Here is a 23,502-nt window from a genome sequence, read left to right on the forward strand (position 1 = left end):
TCCACAATCCATTAGTGAACTTCAGAAGGCTTGACCAAAACCCTCTAAACCTACTAATCAAACCTTGCTTGGTAAAAAGGTTTCATTTTTTGATACCTCATGCATGATATCCTCTTCAAAATCATCTTTCAAAGGGGACTTGGCAGATAGAAATGGTTGTGCCACTAGAGGGGGGTCATTGTTCCATGCTCAATCCTTCTTTTCAGCCCTTCCAACCAGCCTATAAGATCAAGGAAAAAATCCCATTCCACATTCCTCTACTGTGAATGAAGGCTACACAACACCTTGACCCCTAGAAATTCAACTCCCTTTGTCATCGCAACAAAAACTAGTTGTAGGGAACACATGGAGTGAAGGCATGAGTGGAGCACATGAAGCCTAGCATACGATCACTTATTTTGCCTACTGGAATGTTAATCACCATGGAAAGGAGCCATCAATTTTTTTACCTACTGCCAAGGAATTCGTCCTTTATATCACCCAAAACTAGAATTGTAGGAAGCCCTAGCTCACGAAAAGTCCTCCAAAGACAACATTGTGCTTTTTTCTTCTAAATTAATACTCATTATTATATAATTATTAATAATTATACTCTATATTAATTTTATTTAATTATATAATTATTGTAATTATTTATATTAAATAATTATAAATTAAAATGTTAAAATTTAATGTAATTGAAACTTTAATTCTCATTTGACAAACCCTTTTTTTTTTGCAAAATCTTTAATTTTTGTTAAGAGGCAAAAGTAATTATTGTTACAGCCCAAACTGGTAGGTGAGTAGGTCTGGGGTTCAACTCCCTCCTAGATTTAATAGGGACTGCTTGTCGACTCACCTTGTTTGAATCCATAAAAATATGGTGGTAAACAGATTTGTCATTGTGGTCGTTTATCTAAAACTAACCCCATTTTCCCGATGAGCAGTGACAAACGTTCCAACAGTTGGAGAGATTGTTCTGTGAAACACAATCTTCCTCTGCATTTGAGAGGGGTAGCTTCCTCCTATGATAGGGGTGTTTAGGATTTTTGTGTACTTTTAACCTGAAAGTACATAAAGGATAAAACATAGAACTTAAACGAGAAATAAAGATAGAAACCCCAACAATAGACATACGACCATCAACTGAGATTTCTCAACACTGCAACAAATTACAAAGGGGAGTTTATAACGTAATATGCTTAGCCATGAGATGACGATAAAGAAGATTGACAAATCTCAACATACGCAGAGATAAGAAACTTCAACACATTCAAACTGAGATACCAAAGGTTACTTATGCATCATCACATCAATTGTACAAATCACATATGCATAAAAAGACTACCAATTTGACATACGAGAAATCAACAATGATAACACATGAATACATTTAGAACACACAAACTAAGACGTATTCTTCATTATCCTTTTGAAAATATACAAGTCCAAAATCCTTTCTATACATAGTGCAAATCAAAATGTCATTACAAGTTTCTCCTGGAATTCCAGCAGAGTTTTCCCTCTGTAAAAAGTCTTTTTCTACATTACAAATAGCCTTGTATTTATAGGCTTCCCAGAATAACCACCTTAGTAACTAACTTTAATCTTGGGTTACTAACTAACTCTTTTCTGCGTGAATTTCAATGAGTTAGTAACGTACACTTTTATGTGTAGAAGAAGTCAACTTTCTAACCTTGGGTTACAATAAGCGACATAAGTCACTTTTTACAAAAATAATATCAAACCCATTACATTGAAGAAATAATTCGTTTGTTGATTTTGTCGAGATGGCCTCCATCTTCATTTGCTTCATTTGATCTCGTAATCATCTCACCATTTGAATTCATGTCTACAAGTTCTCGAACATCCTTATCCATCATGAACATAATGTTTCTTTGAACAATAAGAAGGCTTATATGATGAGGACATTATCATGTTCATGACATTATTTTCGTGGTCTCCTAGCTTTTGTGTGTCATTCCACTGCGATTGGAGAATGTTGGTTGCGGTTCGTGAAATTAGTGTTGCAAACTGCCAGACCCTTGAAGTTCTTTGACTATGGTTCCACAAGCTCTGCACTTAGATCTTCCCAACAAATATATTTATCTATTCCTTGCGATCAATGTGATCCATGAGTCATGCCATTACATTTATTTGAAATCACCGCAAGTCGTGAGATGAATTTGAGGCATTATGTAAAATGAATAGCATGTCTTGTCTTAAGCTTCACATTCTTCATGTATGACGACCATGGTTTTATATCTAACAACAATCCTCATTTATTTAGTACTTCGATCAATTTACAAACTTTGTTTCAAAGTTTTCATTTTGCGTAGGCATGGAGGGTGGTTCTATCACTTTTCCAATGAGTGCATGTGTGTATCGCTGCCATCATTTCATTAAATTCCTGAGATGAAATCTCTTCGAGGCACACTAACAAACAATTCATGTGCTTGGTCTATGTTTCTATATTCTGTAGCATTGTTTGTGCTTCCACATTCGGCAGCTCTACAAACACTTCACGGTATTGTCCATGCAATCATCATATAATTTGAAAAGTTGACTCCTTGAGGCATGCTGTCGACTTTTCCACCACAGCTACATGATGTGAGGATGTGTTTGAGAGAGATTAATTAGATTGAAAATTTGGAGAGCTTCCTTGAGCAATCCATTTTGCATTCATATTTCCATCGTTTTCTTTCAATCCTTGAAATAAGACATCTTTTCGAGCTATTTTGTCATACAGTTCACTTGCCTTGTGTGAATTTACGGATTTGCAACCTCATCTACCAGAGCGGTTGTGACCACAACACCTATGCAATTCTTCCATTATTATGCGTAGATGGATGTCTATTGGCAATTTGGGTATATCTTGCAATCATCGCGTTTCATAAGACCACATTTCTGCGATCAAAGCATGCCATGAGATAATATTTCTTTGAGGAATTATGTCAAACTGTTGACGTGCCTGTGCATTCCCTATGCTCCCACGATGCATTCATGTCTGCCACGATATTCTATCAAACAGTTCACATGCCACGTCAAGGCTTCCATGGTTTGCATTTGTCGAGGGACACATTTCCTTGAGGCGGTTTGTCAAACTGTTAAATGCCTTGTCTATGCCATTCACTACTGCCAAACACTCTACGTGCATTGTCTTTTGATGGATGTAATACCCCATTCTATTTTGTGGATAGCCTGCAACCATCGCATTTCCTAAGACCACATTGCTAGAAGCAACACATGTCAGGAAAGAACATTTTTGAAGAATTCAGTCATGTGCATTGCCTATCACTTGATTCGCATTCCTTGGAGGAATTCTATCAAATAGTTCACATGTGTTGTTTGTGCATCACTGCATGTCATGAGACCACATCTCTGGGATTAACGCCTGCCAAAGAGATATTTCTTTGAGAGATTCTGTCAAACAGTTTACATGTGTTGTTTGTGCATCCATAATCTGCAGCATACGTGGTATTCTTGTCAAGCATCTCATGGATATTGTTTATTCTTCCCCATTCTACAACATTCAAACATGTTACGTGTATTGTCTATCAGAGCCGTTGCACTTTGACAAAACAACTAACAGCTTTATCATACATTTATGGTTTGCAACTATTCAAACATATGATTAGAGGCAAATCACAACTTGACCTATGGTTCCATGGTTTGCATTCATAAGCACGTTGTGCATTGTTTACCAGAGCAGCTGCGACTACAACATCTGACGTGATTCCTTTATCCTCTTATGCCTTGATGAATATCGCGTCAGATTAACTCAACCTCAGTTAAAGGCATTCATTCATTTTGACAATCTACGCCTTCCACACTTTGCATCCATACTCCATTTCAAGTATGTCCATGCTTCTTTCATTTCATTGATGATGTTCATAATCCTGCTATTTGAAGCTTTCTTTTCCTCTCTTTTTTTTAAAAAAAAATCTTATGAAAAAGGGTTAAGAATGCTCATTTATTTAGCATTTCTAACCTTTCTTACAAAGTGGGACCCGAAAGGTTAAGAAATGAGGTTAGAAATGCTCATGCTTCAACGAGCTATCCTTTACACCTTGGAAACCCTTTTTCATTGAGAATGAATCAAGGAAGAATTCCACCACTATTTGAAGATGATTTTCTATCACAATTGACCAGACATATTGAAATAATTTAAAATATTAAATTATTATTTGAGAAATAATTTAAATATTTTAATTTTATCGCTTTGGCTGGAGAAAATGACATAACTTTCAAACGGTAAGGAGTTAGGTCTTGAAATTTGAACTACGTGTCAATGGAAGGGAAATAGGTCCACATGATTATTTACACCTCATGACGAAGCCTAGGATGAGATATCTTAATCTTGTTGGGGCAACAGACACCAAAAATTGAAAGTTTAAAATATGACAAAGTATGAACTGGGTTCAAGTGAAAGTTGGCCACGTGATACAAAATGGCGCTTAGATCCTGACTGTCAACTAATTTCCCTCAATTTGTGATAATTCTCAAAAATCTTCCATTTTTCATATTCTGACTGGTAAGGACCTTGGATTGCTTGTTCACTGTTTACGCAAAAACACCTATTGGATCTTCATTCAACCTTGAGATCGATTTGAAATTTAAATTTTAGGTATGCCAAATATGGGGGAAACAAAATATAAAAAATAATTTATAGACAATTTTGAAAAGAATAAATTCTCCTTCCAAAAAAAACTAAATCTATTTTAATAATAATTGTTGGTGTAAATAAATATTCATTATGGATATTATTACACTTTACTTAAGTTAACTTAGGATAATGCATCTTTTCGTAGTTTGGAATTTAGACACTTAGGGAAGTGTGCACATAGGGATATAGCTTGTAGGAGAAATTCCACCTTTTGTGGTCTTATTTTCCTGTTACACTCTACATTCGGTGGGTCATCAACCTCTTGTGGAATATTATATTATTTCTCCTACCTACCCCTAGTATTTCTTACCAACCCTTATTTCTCATTGAGCCACATGTCATGATTGTGTGCTCGTACATCAATATGGCCTTGCCTATATAAGTAGGCCCATATTCATTGTATTGGTGAATCCAGTTGATCATTTGCATATTGATGAGAATACAGTTTGTTCTTGTCATTCTTTTGTCTCTCTTTTATACTTTTCATTGTGCCCTTGATCTTGGAAAAATCTCACATGGTATCAGAGCCATTGGGGCTTCAATTGATTGGTTTTTGGAGACATCTTGGAAGGCTTCCATTTTCGGATCTAGGGGAAAGCGTTTTTTACCTCACCATTGCGTCCGGGAGGCCATTTTCATAAAAATAAAGTATAAACTCGACCTATTTTGGCAAAAATCAAATTTTGGGTGTTGGAGGAATTTTTTGCCCAATTCGAGTGGTACGGTACAGAATTTTTCGGATCTCAAAAAAAAAATCTGAAATTATTTTTCCAGTTTTGAAAAATAAAAAAATTTGTGGGTCTGTATAGTCAACGCAGAGTCAGTGCCCAGTCAACATTTTTTTGAAAAATTTTAGACCCCTCTCCGTTGAGCAGTTTGGATATTTGAGTCAACTTTGGAGGCTCATAACTTGCTCAATTTTACTCCTTTTTGGGTGCAATTTTTTTTTTATTTGAGCTAATTTTTCGTGCTCTTCATAGTGGTGTGGTTATTTTCTGATTTTGGTGCACAGGTTTTTTGGAATTTTCGGATTCTCTCAACTGTACCTGTCCAATCCTCAATTTTCCAACTTCAAAGGCTTAGTTTGAGCTCATATGACCTCCTTTTCAGGTGCCATTTTTTATTAAGTGCATATTTTTTTGTCTACTTTCATAAAATATGATCAGATTTCAAAGATTTTGAGTAAAAATTGTACTTTCAGATATTGGTCTTATTTGGCCTATTTGGTACTTGTAAATTCCTTGGATCTTAGTTTAGATCTCTTGCATTATTAGTTTGAATCTCTTTTGGCCTTATTAGGGTAGTTGTAAAGTTGAAATCAAAAGTCTGCTTTGTCATTTTTTGTAAGTGGCCCATTGTATAAGCACTAAGTATAAAGTGTCAAATCATCATTTTGGGGGAGGTTCTTTGATTGAGTGAATTTGGGGGGGTTTCTTGTGTGATTGTGCCTCTCTTTCCTTGTGATCTTTCATTTTTTTTGCAATTAGTCCTCATAAATTTCTACCTTTAACTCCACATAATTATGCATCATGGAAAATTAAAGTATGGAGCAAATTAATGGAAAAAGGTCTCACGCATTATATAGATGGAACTATAGCAGCACCACCTAATCCTAAGGTTGATCCTAATGCTCAGTTAGAATGGCTCACTAATAATTGCATGGCTCTTGGAACTTTGCGTAAGTATGTATCAGATGACCTCATTTTTCACATTGAGAAGTGTACAACAATCAAAGAGGCTTGGGATATGTTTCAATAATTGTATGGTTAAGTTGATGAAATCAGAGGCTACAAGATTGACAATGAGCTCACCAACTTGGATCCCAAGAGTTTTGATACAATCCAAGATTATGTCACCAAAGCAAATGAGCTAAGAGAAAAGCTTAAGGATTGTGAAATTGACAAAAAGGATGCTCAATTGATATTCAACTTGTTGGACAAGCTTGCACCAGAATATGCAGCATTTGTGTCTAGCTTCCAAACTCATCGTTTGATAGTGGGGAGTTCCTACATTATGCCTTCATTTGATGCTTTCATAGAAATGTTGATATTGGAACAATCTAAGTTGTTGAACATGGGGCTTCTTAAGTCTTCAAAGTCCAAGGCTTTGGTGGCTAATCAAGGGAGTCAAGGGAGTCAAGGCAAAGATTCCAACAAGAAGAAGAAGCAATCTAAGTCAAAGCCACAACAGAAAAAAAGGGCAATCATCCTCTCCATCACAAGGTGATTTCTCATCCTCTTCCAAGAAGGGGACTCCACCTAACAAGGATAAACCAACTTGTGCATATTGCATGAAGTATGGTCATGATGAGCATCGATGCAACACCAAGCAATTTTATGAGTTGACAAATCTTCTTAAGAAAAACAACATCAACTTGCCATCTGCCTACACAAAAAAGGATTCATCTCCTTCCTCTTCCTCATAGTCTAAGGGAAAAGGGCAAGCATTTGTGGCTACAACAGGTTCTTCACATTAGTGGATACTTGACTCGGGTGCCTCTTATCACATGGGTTCTACAAAGGAGCAGTTTTCTTCATTGGAGTCGTCTAAGGTACCTCACATTTACATAGATGATGATACACAAGTAGAGGTTGAAGGGAAAGGTTCAGTTGACATGGATGATGGAACATTTGAGAATGTTTTTTATGTTCCTAACTTGTCTACCAACCTTCTCTCTATCTACCAAATCACTCACTATGGGAATGGGAAAAAGGTTGAATTTACACTAGATTCAGTTGTGGTAAAGGAACTTGATGATGATGCCTTGGTAGCGGTGGGACAAGTCAATGACAACTCAAGGCTTTATTCATTCTCCCACTTTGTGCCAAGTTCTCCTTCTTTCTAGGGTCTTGCTTACTCATTCAAATTCAGAAAGTAAGCTATGGCATGAGCGGTATGGTCACCTCAACTACCGCTATCTTCAGCAACTCAACACTAAAGACATGGTCATAGGTCTACCTCGAATCAGTTTTTTAGAGGGTGTATGTTCAGGTTGTTCCATGGGCAAGCATCCTGAGGAGAAGTTTGATGAAGGGAAAGCTTGGAGAGCTTTAGAAGTTCTTCAACTTGTTCACAGCGATGTAGCAGGTCCATTTCCAACACCTTCATTTAGCAAGGCCCGCTATGTCCTCACCTTCATTCATGACTACTCCCACTTCACTTGGGTCTACTTTCTCATTCATAAGAGTGAAGTATTTGACAGATTTTAGGACTTCAAGACTCGTGTGGAGAAGCAATCCGGGAAAGTCGTCAAGATTCTTCGTACAGATAATGGAAGGAAATATGTGAATAAAAGACTTGAGGACTTTTATACGTTTGAGGGGATTGATCTTCAGCATTTTGTTGCATACACTCCACAACAGAATGGAGTTGTAGAACACAAGAATAGAACTCTCAAAGAAATGGCTAGTTGTATGATACATGCACGTTCTCTTGATCCCGCCTTTTGGGTAGAGGCTATCAATTGTGCCACACACATCTTGAATGGGTTCCTCACAAAGCTTTGCAAGGTATTACTCCTTTTGAGGCTTGGGCTGGAAGGAAACCGATTGTGAGACATTTCAGAGTCTTTGGGTGTCCAGCATGGGCTCGCATACCTCCGCAGAAATGCAAGGCATTGGAACCTTAGAGTCGGCCTTGCATATTTGTTGGATATCCTGAGGGTGTTAAGGCATATAGATTGATAGATCCTGAGACACATAAGGTGTTTATTGAGAGGAGTGTTCACTTTGAGGAAAGCTCTCCTATCTTAGCCTCTCTACCTCCTCCACCTTCCTCCATTGTGGATAGTGATGCTAGTGATTCAGATAATGAGACTCCTTCAACTCTGACTCGCAAAGTTACACCTCCACAGGGTCCACTTGCAGTTGAGGAGCCTCGTTCTCCACCTCCACCTAGACCTCGTTGGGCTCGATAGACATTTGAGTTGGTGGATTCTCTTGTTGGGGATCCTTTAGATACATGGAGGACTCGATCACGGCATCAGGATCTTCCACATGCATTCATTGCTACCGCTTCCGACCCACAGACATTTCGGGAAGCATCAGGGGTTCTTGAGTGGGACCAAGCTATGAAGGAAGAGTATAGTTCCTTGATGAGGAACATCACATGGGATTTAGTCCATCTCCCTAAGGGGAGAAAGATGGTTCGATGTAAGTGGATCTATCGGACAAAGTTTGCAGCAGATGGTAGTGTGGATAAGTAGAAGGCTCGGCTTGTTGCGAAAGGTTTCTCTCAGGTTCCAGGTGTTGATTATACTTAGACCTTTGCGCCCGTAGCCTAGATGAACTCCACTCGCTTGACACTTTCTATTGTTGCAGCTCATGGTTGGGTTGTACGTCAGATGGATGTGAAGAGTGATTTTCCTCATGGGGATCTTGATGAGGAGATTTATATGGAGTAGCCACAAAGTTTCATCCAGGATACTTCCTTGGTTTGCAGACTAAGGAAATCTCTCTATGGCCTCAAGCAGGCCCCCAAGGCTTGGTATGCTAAGATGGATTCCTTTCTTCTCTTAGCAGGGTTCACCAAGTATCATTTTGATCTAAATGTCTACATTTTGCGACAGGATGACTCTCACTTGATACTTGTGCTCTATCTTGATGATTCGATCATTACAGGGAGCACCACATCCATCATTAGCAGGGTCAAATCTGCTTTACACAACAGATTTGCTATGACTGACTTGGGTCTTTTGCACTACTTTCTCAGGATAGAGATTTCACAGTCACCTTTCGAGATTACACTATCGCAGCCCAAGTATGCTCTTGATCTACTTGCACGCTTTCATATGGCTGATTGTAAGCCTGCACCGACTCACTTTCTTTCAGGAGTCAAGCTTGAGGCTCAGTATTCTTCTCCACCAGTTGATGACACATTGTATCATCAGCTTGTGGGTAGTCTCATCTACTTGACTCATACACGCCCTAATATTTCATTTGCGGTTGGCATGGTTTCCCGCTTCATGCAGGAACCACATGAGCTTCATTGGAAAGCCACCAAAATGCATCCTTCATTACATCTAGGGTACACATCACTATGGGATTCACTATGCAGCAGGCACAAGACTTCGCATGGTTGGTTACACAGACTTCGATTGGGCTAGCGATCTTGATGATCGTAAATCTACTTCAGGTTACAGTTTTCACCTTGGTTCGGGCCCCATTTGTTGGCAGAGCAAGAAGCAGCATGCTATTTCTCTCTCTTCGACTGAGGCTGAGTATAGAGTTGTTAACACAACGACTGAGACCATTTGGCTTCAGCAGATTCTCACAGAGTTTGGATTCACCACTCCACGGCCGACAGTTCTACATTGTCACAATCAGAGTGCTATTGCAATCTTGAAGAACCCGGTCCAGCACCAGCGGACCAAACACATCGAGATCCATATGCACTATATCTGAGAGCTGATTCAGGAGCAAGTCATTGATTTGCAGTCTTGTCCTACAACGGAGCAGGTTGCAGACATATTCACCAAACCTTTCACCGAGAGTAAGTTCCAGCAGTTGCGAGCTCTCTTGGGGGTGTGGGATGTCTCGTTAGGGGGGGTCATCTGACTTCTCCTTCCTCTCTTATGGGGGGGACTTTTTTCCTCTTTGAGGTTTTGTCCTTCTTCTTTGAGAGTCTTTTGTACATTCATCTCTTTTGGGGGGGAGTTTTTTCCCACTGGATTTTCTCCCTTTCTTTGTTTGTGATAGATTGCATTGCATAGTTTTGCTTGCATTTGCATATTGTACATGGGTACCTATCATGGCCTAATAGCCGGAACCCATCTTGCATTGTTGACTTGAGTCTTCATTTCCCTAAGTTGCACTTAAGGGGGGGTGTTGGTGTAAATAAATATTCATTATGAATATTATTACACTTTACCTATTTAACTTAGGATAATGCATCTCTTCGTAGTTTGGATTTGAGACACTTAGGGAAGTGTGCACATAGGGATATCTTTTGTGGTCTTCTTTTGCTGTTACACTCCACATTCGGTGGGTCATCCACCTCTTGTGGAATATTATATTATTTCTCCTACTTATCCCTAGTATTTTTTACCTACCCTTGTTTCTCATTGAACCACATGTCATGATTGTGTGCTCATACATCGATATGGCCTTGCCTATATAAGCAGGCCCATATTCATTGTATTGGTGAATCCAGCTAATCATTTGCATATTGATGAGAATACAATTTGTTCTTGTCATTATTTTGTCTCTCTTTTATACTTTTCATTGTGCCCTTAATCTTAGCAAAATCTCACAATAATAATAGAAACAAAACTAATTTCAAATTAATATTGAAAGGAAAAAAGAAAAAAGAATTTTTTTAAGATTCATCAAGCCTAAAGAGAGCCCTGGAGGAGTTTTCACACAAAGAAGGATTCGTTTTTGCCGTGACAAAAAAATACATAAACATGAAACCCGCAAAAACTTTAATTGAATGTCGTGAAATCCGCTCCGCAGCTTCGGGAACGGCACCGACGTTTGTTTTCAGTTCACAAAGAGCAATTTTGGTATGTAGGGTTTGTTAGGAAAAAATGATAAAATAGGTTTTTTTATTATTATTTATATAAAGGTCTTGGAATTAATGTTAAAGTTTATGTTGTAAGCATGTAAATGATGTTGAGTTCAAATATTTTACAATATAAAGAAAAGTAATTTTTTATAATAGTTGTATTTGTAAGATTAAAGATTATATTAAAAATTAAGTTTGGTGCTAAGTTCAAATCTTCTACAATAACAAAGAAAACTAATTTTTTTGTAACAACTGCATTTGTAAGATCAAGATTATATTTAAATGTTAAAAAAAAAAATTATAACAACTACATTTGTTAGATCAAAATTATATTTAAATTTGATACTGAGTTCAAATCTTTTACAAAGAAATTTTTTTAACAGTTACTTTTGTAAGATAAAAATAATATTTAGGTTTAAAATTAATTTTTTTCACAACTGATCAAGATTATATTTCAATTTGGTAATGAGTTCAACAATACAAAGAAAAGTAATTTTTTGCAACAACTGTATTTATAAGATCAAGATTATATTCAATTTAAATCAATTTGTCAGATCGAAGATTATATTTAGTTTAAATTTAAAAAAACACATAAATTGTATTATATTTAACACTATATTACATTCAATATAAATCTGCGAAAATTTATTCAATATAAATTTTCGAAAATTCATCCCTACTGTTGTAACTTCTAGTAGTAACCTTTTATATTTTAATGCACTTTCTGTTATTAGATGAATTATATGCTACATCTCTTGAATGGCACAAGGATATAATGCAAATGGTGAAATAACCGTAATCACAACAACGTTTGCTTGGCAAGGAAACCGATACAACTTTGTCTTAATCATCTTTTAATTTTCATGATTCTGGTTTTTAGTGACATTTTAATGACCCATTTCACTTTGACGAAGCAGTTATTATTATCATGAGGATTTGATGTTGCAACCTTTCACTGAATCATGTTCAAATTTTTTGCCAATAGCAAGCGGTAGAATATTAGAAAATTACATATATTTAAAAAACTCTAAATAGAAAAAAAATTAAATTATTTTTAATTAAATAAGATTAATTTTATAAATAAATAAATAATATAAAATAATTTTGAAGTAATTTTTTTTAATAAATAAATAAAATTATTATATAACAAATATAAAATAATGTTATAAAATGAATTTTTTTTTGCTAAATTAGAACATAATTAAGTTTGATTTAGTTTAGAAGTTGGACGGCAAGAAATTTCTCCTGATAGAAGTGTCAAACAAAGTTTTTCTGTGCAGCGGGATACCATTCATACATAAAATATATAATTATATTACCCAAAAATTACTCTAAAGACTGATTATATACAAATAAATATGAAATAAAAATCTCCAAACATCCTTAGTTTGCAGACCTTTTAACTTTGTAGACCGACCTTATGTCTCCTCTATAAAGTAATAAAGGGCAACCAATCAAATCTTCATATATTAGATGATTATTAAAGCATGTGCACTTATAAAAGAAGTGGGAATCAACCGAAAAAAACAGAGTCAAAGTTTTTTTAACGACATTTTTTGAGCATGACTATATATATATAAATATATATATAATCTATAAAAATTTTAAGTAAAATTGAAAGAAAATGTTTTAAATGGTTTTTCAAAGATAAAACTAAGCATGATATATCTCAAAATTAGAGCAACTTATATAAATAACTTACATATTTTTAATGTTAAAATTCATGTTGTAAGCATGTAAATGATGTTGAGTTCAAATCTTTTGAAATACAAAAGTAATTTTTTATAATAGATGTATTTGTAAGATTAAGATTATATTTAAATTTAAATTTGGTACAACTGCATTTGTAAGATCAAGATTATGTTTAGATTTTTTTTTTTAAATTATTTTTTTTTAAGATCAAAAATTATATTTAGATTTAATTTATTTATTTTTTAACAACTTATCAAGATTATATTTAAGTTTAGTGCTAAATTCAAATCTTTTACAATACAATAAATTTAAATTTAGTGCTAAGTTCAAATCTTCTACAATACAAAGAAAGGCAATTTTTTGCTTTTATAAGATCAAGATTATATTTAATTTGAATTAAAAAAACACATTAACAAGGGGCAGAATATTAGAAAACAAGTAATTAAATATAAATAATTTTAAATTTCTTTCAATAAAATAAAATTAACTTTATAAATAAATAAATAATACAAAACAATTTTAAGTAAAATAAGTTTTTTAAATAAAAAAATTATTATATATTTTTTCAACAAATATTAAATAATTATTCAAATAAAAGTAACAGTGTAATAAAAAGAAATATATTTTTTCCACATTAGAAAGTAATTAAGTTTGATTTAGCCTAGAAGCTAGACGGCAAGAAATTTCTCCTGATCTGAAAGATTTTCTGTCTGAATGTACTTCTGGATCTGTCTGAAAGATTTTCTGTGCAGCTGGATACAATTCGTAAATAAAATATATAATTATATTACCCAAATATTACTGTAAAGACTGATTATATACAAATAAATATGAAATAAAAATTTCGAATCCAGGCGAAGGCATTAGATTTGTGTAAAACGGCTCTATACTTTTTTTTTCTATTGTACTCAGATTTATACAGATTAGCCTTGATGGAATCAAGCTTTTTGTATACAGATATTTTCTGCAGCAATGGGAAGTTGATCGGTGTTGAATTTGGGCACAAGCGTAACAATAACACTGGTGTGATGCTCTGAATAATTAAAATCAAAATCATGGAGTATGTCGCTTATTTCTAACCTCAAACTGCACCGGCAGATGCCCTTGTTCCGGTTTTGGCGAGGAGGAATGTGAATAAAAGATCCTGCATATTCATCATCCTCTTCTCTGCACGCCGGTCTGATATACACATCAAAACATAATGGCTTCTCCCTCTCCACCTTTATCCCTTCTATTACCAGATCCGCCCGAGATTTCCTTCCAAATCCAGGCATCGTGACTTTTGCTTGAACAAAGTCATAATTTCCAAGGCAGTAATGTTGAGAGGGCACGGAAACCATGCCGGAAAACTCCCCGGGGGTTCCTTTGCAGGAATTAGACGAAGAAAACAGCGAAGCCACATCAACGTTGGAGGAATAGTTGAACTTGAGCTTCTGTGCAGCCTGCAATTTATGTAAATCCGTCAAATTTGAGGCCTCATTGCTCGGCATTACAAGCGGTGCGGGCATGCGGACGGAAGTGGAGGCCAGAAGCATTTGCCGTCGCCGGAAAACCACTTCATTTTCCCTTTGGCTATGCTTTGCCGCAGCGTTACACCCGACGATGTTATTTCTTCTCCAAGTTTTGTTGGGATGAGGTGCGAGAGAAAACGTGCATTCCACTCCCGAGCTCTTAAAAATGGCTGCCATCATTTGGAATGGGCTGCTCTGTAATTAAGAAGTCCGAAGGAGTATTTATAACGATGAAAGAGAGAGTCAGAATGAACAACCTCCGTGTTGAAGAAGAAAGTAAATTGAAAACGTGGGCGGTTAGGGTTTTTAGCGGTAGTTTGGCGTGCCCAATGTGGGATTTTAATTGGGGGATGGAAAATGCAAGCTGGAATGAGGAGAGAATGGACATGGACGACCGCTAATTTTATTTGATTACGTACGTTTGGGTAGTTGAGTTCTTCCCGCGGTCGGAAGATTAACACGTTATTCGTTAGCTGTGATGATTTTTTACCACATGTCGACTGATTCTGGAATATCCAAATTCCATACTTCTCCCTTCAACATTCAAAACGTACCTACCAAGTTTTTTTTATTTAATTTTATTTGAGAAATAGTTTATAATGAACTGAGCTTTAATGACTTCAGATACTATAGAATCAAAAATAAGGGAAGAGCATGTATGAATAGTTATACATTGTGAGGGTTGTTGATACTTTTTGTTTCAATAATAGTTGTGAAGGTTGTTCATACTTTTTGTTTCAATAATAGTTGTGAGGGTTGTTTATATATTAATAATTACAATACATTGTACCAATAGTTGTGACTTTAAAGTTGTTATTATTATGAAATGTACCATAGTTGTAAAAAGCAACCAATCATGTGATGATAGGGGCCTCTTTTGAATGACTATTGGTCTCACTTTTTGGGGGGGTTGTTTTGGATACCTTGGCAAAAAGCATGACATTAGTTATTTAAGGAGGGGACTTCCCAAGTAGTACTGTAAAAAAATGGAAGTATTTTCACGTAAGATTTTGAGAAGCTCGAAGTTAGGGTGCACAACTACTAGTGCTCTTCCCCTAACATGGTTAACAATTTTTCAAGTTCTTTTCATTGTCAATTTTCTATTATGTTTTGTTTGCCTTCTCAAATAGCTCATTTAGACTATCACCTTCAAATTCCCCATATTGTATACATATATCCTCATATTCTGCATTCTCAAATAGCTCATTTAGACTACTTACCTTCAAATTGTCCTCATATTATGTACGAATATGCTCATATCCTACACACTCAAAGATGTTATGTACAAATATGCTCATATCCTACACACTCAAAGATATTAAGTACGAATATGCTCAATCCTACACACTCAAAGATGAAATCCATTCCCTTTCCACCACCCTTTTTCCTTGTCTTCACAAAGGAAAAATGTTAAAATATTATTTAGAATTCTTGTTTATTTTCTAAATATAAAGACATCAAAATTTTAAAATATTTATACAAATGAAATTATGAAAAAGTGATATATAAGATTTTACTATATTTTTCAATGTAAAAATAAATAATATAATTATCTGAATAATGAGTGATTTTATAAAGTAACTTTAAAAATTACATACACAATTTTATTTTTTTAAATATTATTAATGATTTTTATTATTCTACAACAAATATATTATAAAAAAAAAATTAAAATAAATAAAATAAATAAGATAGATAAAATAAAATAATCTTTAATAAAAATTATAATTTATGTATGTATTAATTAAAATAATTATTACCTTAAAGAAGGCTTATAAGCAAATAAAATAGCTTTGTATCTTTCTTTCATTTATGTATTATCTATTAGTGTATTTATTACTTAGTTCAAATAGATATTAATATTTAATATTAAATAACTTCTTAAAATAATAATTTATTTTCATTAAAGTATAAATTTTAAATATAAAGGCATTGTTGAATAAAGTAATAGCTATTAATATTTAATATTCATGAAGGAACTTCTTAAAGTAATATTAAAAAATAAAGACAATGTAAAACTTACCCTTCTTAGTCTTCTATTTCAAATTTGATCTTATACAATATAAAAGCTCACTTTATAAAAGCTCACTTTATAAAAGCTCACTTTGTTATTCATTTGATTGATATTTATTTGATCTATTCATTTGTGATATCTAGAGATTGGTGTTGAAAAATACTTAATACTCACAATTCTATTATTAGAATTTTATTCATTGCAATAAAATAAATTATATTAGATAAGAATACAATACGAAATATGTTATAAATAATTAATAATAATAAAGAATAAAAAGACACTTCAAAGGGAAAAACTTTCAAATATCTTCAATGAAAACACAATTCATTATATGATGATCAAATAAGACTCATTACCTCCTATATATACCCTATGTAAAAATATAATAATAATAATATGACTTAATTAAGACTAATCGTAGTCATAAATTGATCATAACTTAGATAATACACTCTAGGATTAAGGGTGTAACACACCCCCTCTTTAGAGAAGTGGTGCCCTTGATGTTGATCAAATGTGGATATTTTTACAAAAAATCTTCATTGTCTTAGATAGCTTCTTGGACTAAAGATTTTTTTCATTTCATCAAACACTTAGTGATTGTTGTTATATGGAGCCTAATCAGACTCGAAGGTTAAATTTTCCCTAATTCTATTAGCAAGATTTTCCCCCATTTTTTTTTATGGGGGTTTGGAGGTAGTGCCCGCAAGGTGGGGTCAAGGGGCAGCGCCCCTTACGCACTCTTATTTTATAAAGGCGTCGATTGTTATTTTTCTATTGGTTGACATGTTGTAACCCTAATTTTGTAACCGACATGAGTCTTGATAAAAAGGCTAAGGGTTAGGGGTTTTCTGTAGAGAATTTTATACCATTTTGCAGCGGTATTGAGTTGCAAGGGATTGTTGGTTATAATCGGTTTTAATTTACTGGATAATAATATTGGACTCTCTGTTTGGTGGATGTAACCCGAGATTGGGTGAACCACGTTAAATATTGTCTCTTTGTTGTTATATTATTATGTGTTTTTCATTCATGTGTTAATATTTATCTGCATATAATTGATATTTTTTGCATGTAATTCCTAACAAGTTATTTCCCTTTTCTATGGCCTCTTGGACAATGTGTTTGAAGAATTCCCTCAAAGATCCATAATAATTCTTCCCTCCTCATCACGATCTAGTAACTTAGTTTGAGCTACAACTTTTTTTCCAATAACCTCTTTCAAACATGAAATGGAAAACTAGATGATTTTTTGTTGACATAGGTAGCTCCAATTTATATGCTACAGGACCAACCTTTCGCAACACCTTATAAAAACCATAGTATTTAGGTGCGATATTTTTATAATCTTCTCTTACTTCAAAGTCCTTTTTTATGGTGTTGGTCATTCTATTTTTTATCGTTACTAGGTTCTTTCAACTTAGGCTAGCAAATATGTCTTGTTGATGTTGAATGTGTTCTTCAATTGTTCAAACCTTTGGTTGTTTCTCAATAAAGAGGTGATTGATGGTAGATGGTGTTAGAAAAATGGTGTCTCAACCTTACAACAATAAAAATGTATTGTAGATAGAAAAAAGTATTGTTGATAAAAAGGTATTGTTGATACATGAACGGAGGAGTTTAGGGGTAGTGCCCCCGACAAAAAAAATTATGTATACCTTATCATTGTAAATCTAGAGAGTTTATCATTAGATCATAGATCTAATTATGGATATTCCGTATGCCTTGTTTTCCCTAAAAGACGACCCTATATTGTGACTACATTGTATCACAACTATGTCTTGTAATGTATTCTGAGAGTTTGATAGCTGTTGAGTTGCCTCTGGATCTTAATTCTTGGGAAACAAGGTATAGAGAGAGCCCAGGTAAGGGACCAAGTGGAGAGACCTTAATTTACAATGTGGTGTATGAATTATTCCCACGTATCGTGTTGCTAACCCAACAACCTATTTTTATGACCATGAAGAAACAACGCCTAGGAGAAGCTTTCTCTACAAGCATAATAATATACCCGAAGGTGGTGTTCAGAGAACTTTCATTAATAATTTGCAAAAGGATATTAGAGATGAGCTTCTATTTTCTAAATTTACATCTTTCACGCATTAATTCATAGTGATTCATAATTATGAACTTCAAGTGAGTCAATTTGAATCCTCTTCATCAATGGATTTCATTGATAAGAATGGAGATACTCAACATTAACCCTTTCAAAAGTTCAAAAAATGAAATAAGAATGATATCAAAATAAATAACAATTCTTCCAATCATATTGATACACAAGTGGCAACTACAACATCAGATGTGGCCCCCTTATCATCAATCTTTACACATTGTAATTTTACTCCTCTTTTTGACACATTTCATAGTATCATTCTTAGATTAATTAATGCTAATGTGATGAATATTCCTCCCATTAAACCCATAGATACCTCTAAGCCTATGCCAACTTCCTTTTATCCTGATAAGATTAATTTTATAAATAAATAAATAATATAAAATAATTTTGAAGTAAATTTTTTTGGTAAATAAATAAAATTATTATATAACAAATATAAAATAATGTTATAAAATGAAATATTTTTTTCTAAATTAGAACATAATTAAGTTTGATTTAGCTTAGAATTTGGACAGCAAGCAATTTCTCCTGATAGAAGAGTCAAGCAATGTTATTTTGTGCAGCGGGATACAATTCATAAATAAAATATATAATTATATTACCCAAATATTACTCTAAAGACTGATTATATTGATCAAAAATAAATTTGAAATATTGAAAATAATATTTTCATATTTTTTCTAGTTTTTCTATATGTTAGTATTCAACGTTTCTTAAGGCCTTCAGGGCATTTTCAGCCCTTGAAACTTTGGCTTGTCCCTTAGAACATTGTCATAGGCACTTCTTTTTGGACTTCACCTTAAGCTCTTGGAGACCTTTCCAACGAGTTAAACGACTCATAATTTAGAGTCCGGAGTAGAAATTTATGCCTAGTTAAAGTTAGAACAAAATTTCATATAGTTTTTTTTGAAATTTTCATAGTTTTAGATTTTATTATGTAAATAAACAAATGTGACTATTGGGTTTCGATTCTCAAGGGGTTTTGGTGACCCTTGGAATCTCATGAACTGATATATGTTGGATTTTTGAATTGAATAGATGACTTTTTGGCTTCCTTCAATTCTGTGTTTACCTTGTTTATGTAAACAAATCCACAATACCACAGGTTCTCACTCAGGTGTTGTCATCCGAATCCATAATTTGGATCAGTGGTATCAGAGCAAGTTCACTCCTATATGTCATATCACACGCGATCAACATATCAAAGATTGGAGTTGGAAACAAGGAATCCTTCAGATTACCTTCCTTTGAGACGCACACGATCGCAGATGGCTAAGTTGCAAACCGATGATGACATTAAGGCGTTGGTTGCAGGTGCATTAACAAAACAACATGAAGAAATGATGGAGCAGTTCAAGCAAATGCTCGAAAGTCATGGGTCACAAGGAAACCCACCATTCACAGGGTCTCTATGAATTTTTTTAATAGCTACATTTATAAGATTATATTTCAATTTGATGATGAGTTCAAATCTTCTACAATACAAAGAAAAGTAATTTTTTGCAACAAGTGTATTTGTAAGATCGAGTTTATATTCAATTTAAATCAATTTGTAAGATCAAAGATTATATTTAGTTTAAATCAAAAAATACATAAATTGTATTTTGTTTAACACTATACAACATTCAATATAAATTTGCAAAAATTTATTCAATATAAATCTACCAAAATTCATCCCTACTGTTTTAACTTCTAGTAGTAACTTTTATATTTTTTTGCACTTTATGTTATCAGATGAATTATATGCTACATCGCTTGAATGGCACAAGGACATAATGTGAATGGTGAAATAACTGTAATCACATCAACATTTGCTTGGCAATGAAACCGATACAACTTTTTCTTAATCATCTTCTAATTTTCATGATTCTAGTTTTTGGTTTTTAGTGACATTTTAATGACCCATTTCACTTTGATGAAGCAGTTATTATTATCATGAGGATTTGATGTTGCAAGCTTTTACTGAATCATGTTCAAATTTTTTTGCCAATAGCAAGGGGTAGAATATTAGAAAACCACATATATTTTAAAAACTCTAAACTAAATAAATAGAAAAAAAAATTAAATTACTTTTTTATATATATATTAAAAATCAAGAGAATCTAGAACAAGGAGGCCAGGCCTCAACAAAACATAGTTGTCGCCGCCACAGGACAGCAAAAACCCAAGTAATCGACAAGGTACGTAATCCGCACAAAAGAGTACTAACAAACTAACCGCATCATGAGAAGTCAACAAAAGCATAAAGAGAGGATGTTGTCATGGGGTTCAACCTATGTTGCCCATCCCTGAGGTCCTTCCATCCAAAAAATGGTCTTCTGGATCTGAATTTGTGCCAGCATCTCAACTTGGGAATAGGAGGGCTCCCTATTATCTTTAATTTCATTGTTCAGCTTCTTGAGAGCCTCCTCAAAGGAGGATAGGTTGTCCTCGTTGCGTCTCCACTCATAACCATCCTTCATCACATTGATGAACATGGTGGCGTGATCATCCTTGAGGAACCTCAGGAACTTGTGCCTCTCAACGTTCATAGTAGAGGCAACATGCACGGCAATTTTGAAGAATGTGAGTCTTCGAAAGGACTCAGTAAGGGCCCTAGCTTGGCCTTCAAACCTATCAGCATTCCTAATTTTCCAAATATACCAAAGAATATTGACAGATAAAGTAAACCAAAAGATATTAGCGTCCTTTTTCAATCCTTTAATGTGTCCAGAAATAATTTCCATAATATTCACAAGATCAGGGATAGAAAAGCCAAACATTAACTAGATTTCCTTAGCAATGGAGCAATCAAAGAAAATATGTCTGCCAGTCTCAGGAAGTTTACAAATAGAGCATAAATTATTATTATCATAATTCCTCCGGAGAGGAAGTCTATTAAGTATCAGAAGCCATTTAAAGCACTTGATTTTTGGCTCGATCAAAATTTTCCATAGCATGTTGAAGGTCTTTTGCCACAGCACAAGAGGCAGATCATAATACCATAAAGTGTTAACATGATTAATGATGGAAGCCTCATAAGTTAAGACAGAGTAAATGCTACGAGCCTTGATTTTAGCCAGAAGAGTACCATCAGCCCATTTAAAAGACATAAATCTATGAGAATCAGCATCACAATCTTTAGGAAGACCGAAATCAATACAAGCCTGCTTAATCATGTTGTAGGTTCTTTTTTGAGCGGGGGTGGGGTTAAATTTTGAGTTGAGATCTTCCCATGTAATAAGAGTACCATGTTCCAAAACGTCAATAAGATATTTGATCCCTTTGCTGGCCTAGACTCTAGCCAAGCATCCCTGAGTAAGGGCCAAGGGTTTGCCAACGTGGAAGAGGTTCCACCATAAGGATCTCTCGCCATGAATCAGGTCACCATTGTTGACACTAGTGCTGACCAAAAGCTCCCTAACATATTCCCAGGCTTTCCAAATAGACTTGAACACACAAGTGCCCTGGACAGAAACGGGAAAACCACCGGCCACAAGGTCGGTGAGAGGTAAACCCTTCCAAGACTTAGCATTCTTAGGGACAGCCCTCTCAATATTGTGTCTGATTAAAACCTTCCAAGGTTCCTGACCTTCGAGAGAATGGAAGATCCATTTAGCCGCAAGGGCAATACCTTGGATCCTAAGATCTTTTAATCCAAGGCCACCAATAGATTTCTCAATATGGCACCACTTCCAGTTAACAGCATGTAATTTATTATTACCTTTGCCATCAAACCAAAGGAACCATCTAACAACCTTTTTGAATTTCAAGGATCTGATAGTTGCTAAACATCCAAGCAAAGGAGTAGTAGATATTATAGGAGGGGAGGATTTTTTGGCACAGGGGTTAGTGCAGGATCAAGGGGGGCCAAAAAGTGGCGATGCGAAAAAAATAGCCTTCTTCACTCGCCTAAAAACGCGAAAATCCGTGTTGACTTTTTGCTTGGCTTGGGTGTCAGTACACCTTGGCCTAGTAACTACCTGTGCAAATCGGATATCCGATTTTTATTTGTAATTTTAATTTTAAAAATATATTATATGTTACACATTATTTAATATATAATCTATTATTATATTATATAATAATATATATAATATAATATTATGTTATATTATATTATATATAATAATGTAATATTATATTATATATAATATAATATAATATAATATTATATATAATATAATATTATTATAATATTATATTATATATATTATTATAATATTATATTATATATTATTATTAATATTATATTATATATATTATTATAATATTATATTATATATATTATTTTAATATTATATTATATATATTATTTATAATATTATATTATATATATAATATTATATTATATTATATTATTATATTATATTATATATATTATATTATATTATATTATATTATTATATTATATTATATATATTATATTATATTATATTATATTATTATATTATATTATAATATAATATAATATTATAATATTATATTATATTATTATATTATAATATAATATAATATAATATTATAATATAATATTATAATATAATATAATATTATAATATAATATAATATTATAATATAATATAATATTATAATATATATTATATTATAATATAATATAATATTATAATATATATTATATTATATTATAATATAATATAATATTAATATTATATTATAATATAATATTATATAATATTATATTATAATATAATATTATATAATATTATATTATATAATATTATATTATAATATAATATTATATAATATTATATTATAATATAATATAATATTATATTATATTATAATATAATATAATATTATATTATATTATAATATAATATTCTATTATATTATATTATAATATTCTATTATATTATATTATAATATTCTATTATATTATAATATAATATAATAGAATATTATATTATAATATAATTTTATATTATATTATATTATAATATTATATTATATTATATTATAATATAATATTATATTATATTATAATATAATATTATATTCTATTATAATATATTAT

At 33.2% G+C, this 23,502-nt stretch overlaps 1 protein-coding gene across 1 annotated transcript; it reads right to left on the reverse strand.

The window, feature by feature from the left end:
- Positions 1-13,709: 13,709 nt before the first annotated feature.
- On the reverse strand, positions 13,710-14,558 carry LOC131064644 (uncharacterized). The gene has a single exon (XM_057998862.2). It carries the CDS (start codon positions 14,530-14,532, stop codon positions 13,780-13,782), a length of 753 nt encoding a protein of 250 aa, XP_057854845.2. The 5' UTR covers positions 14,533-14,558; the 3' UTR covers positions 13,710-13,779.
- Between the last annotated feature and the right edge of the window lie 8,944 nt (positions 14,559-23,502).

This window comes from Cryptomeria japonica, chromosome 9 (assembly GCF_030272615.1).
Source record: "Cryptomeria japonica chromosome 9, Sugi_1.0, whole genome shotgun sequence".
In the NCBI taxonomy this organism is placed as follows: Eukaryota; Viridiplantae; Streptophyta; class Pinopsida; order Cupressales; family Cupressaceae; genus Cryptomeria; species Cryptomeria japonica.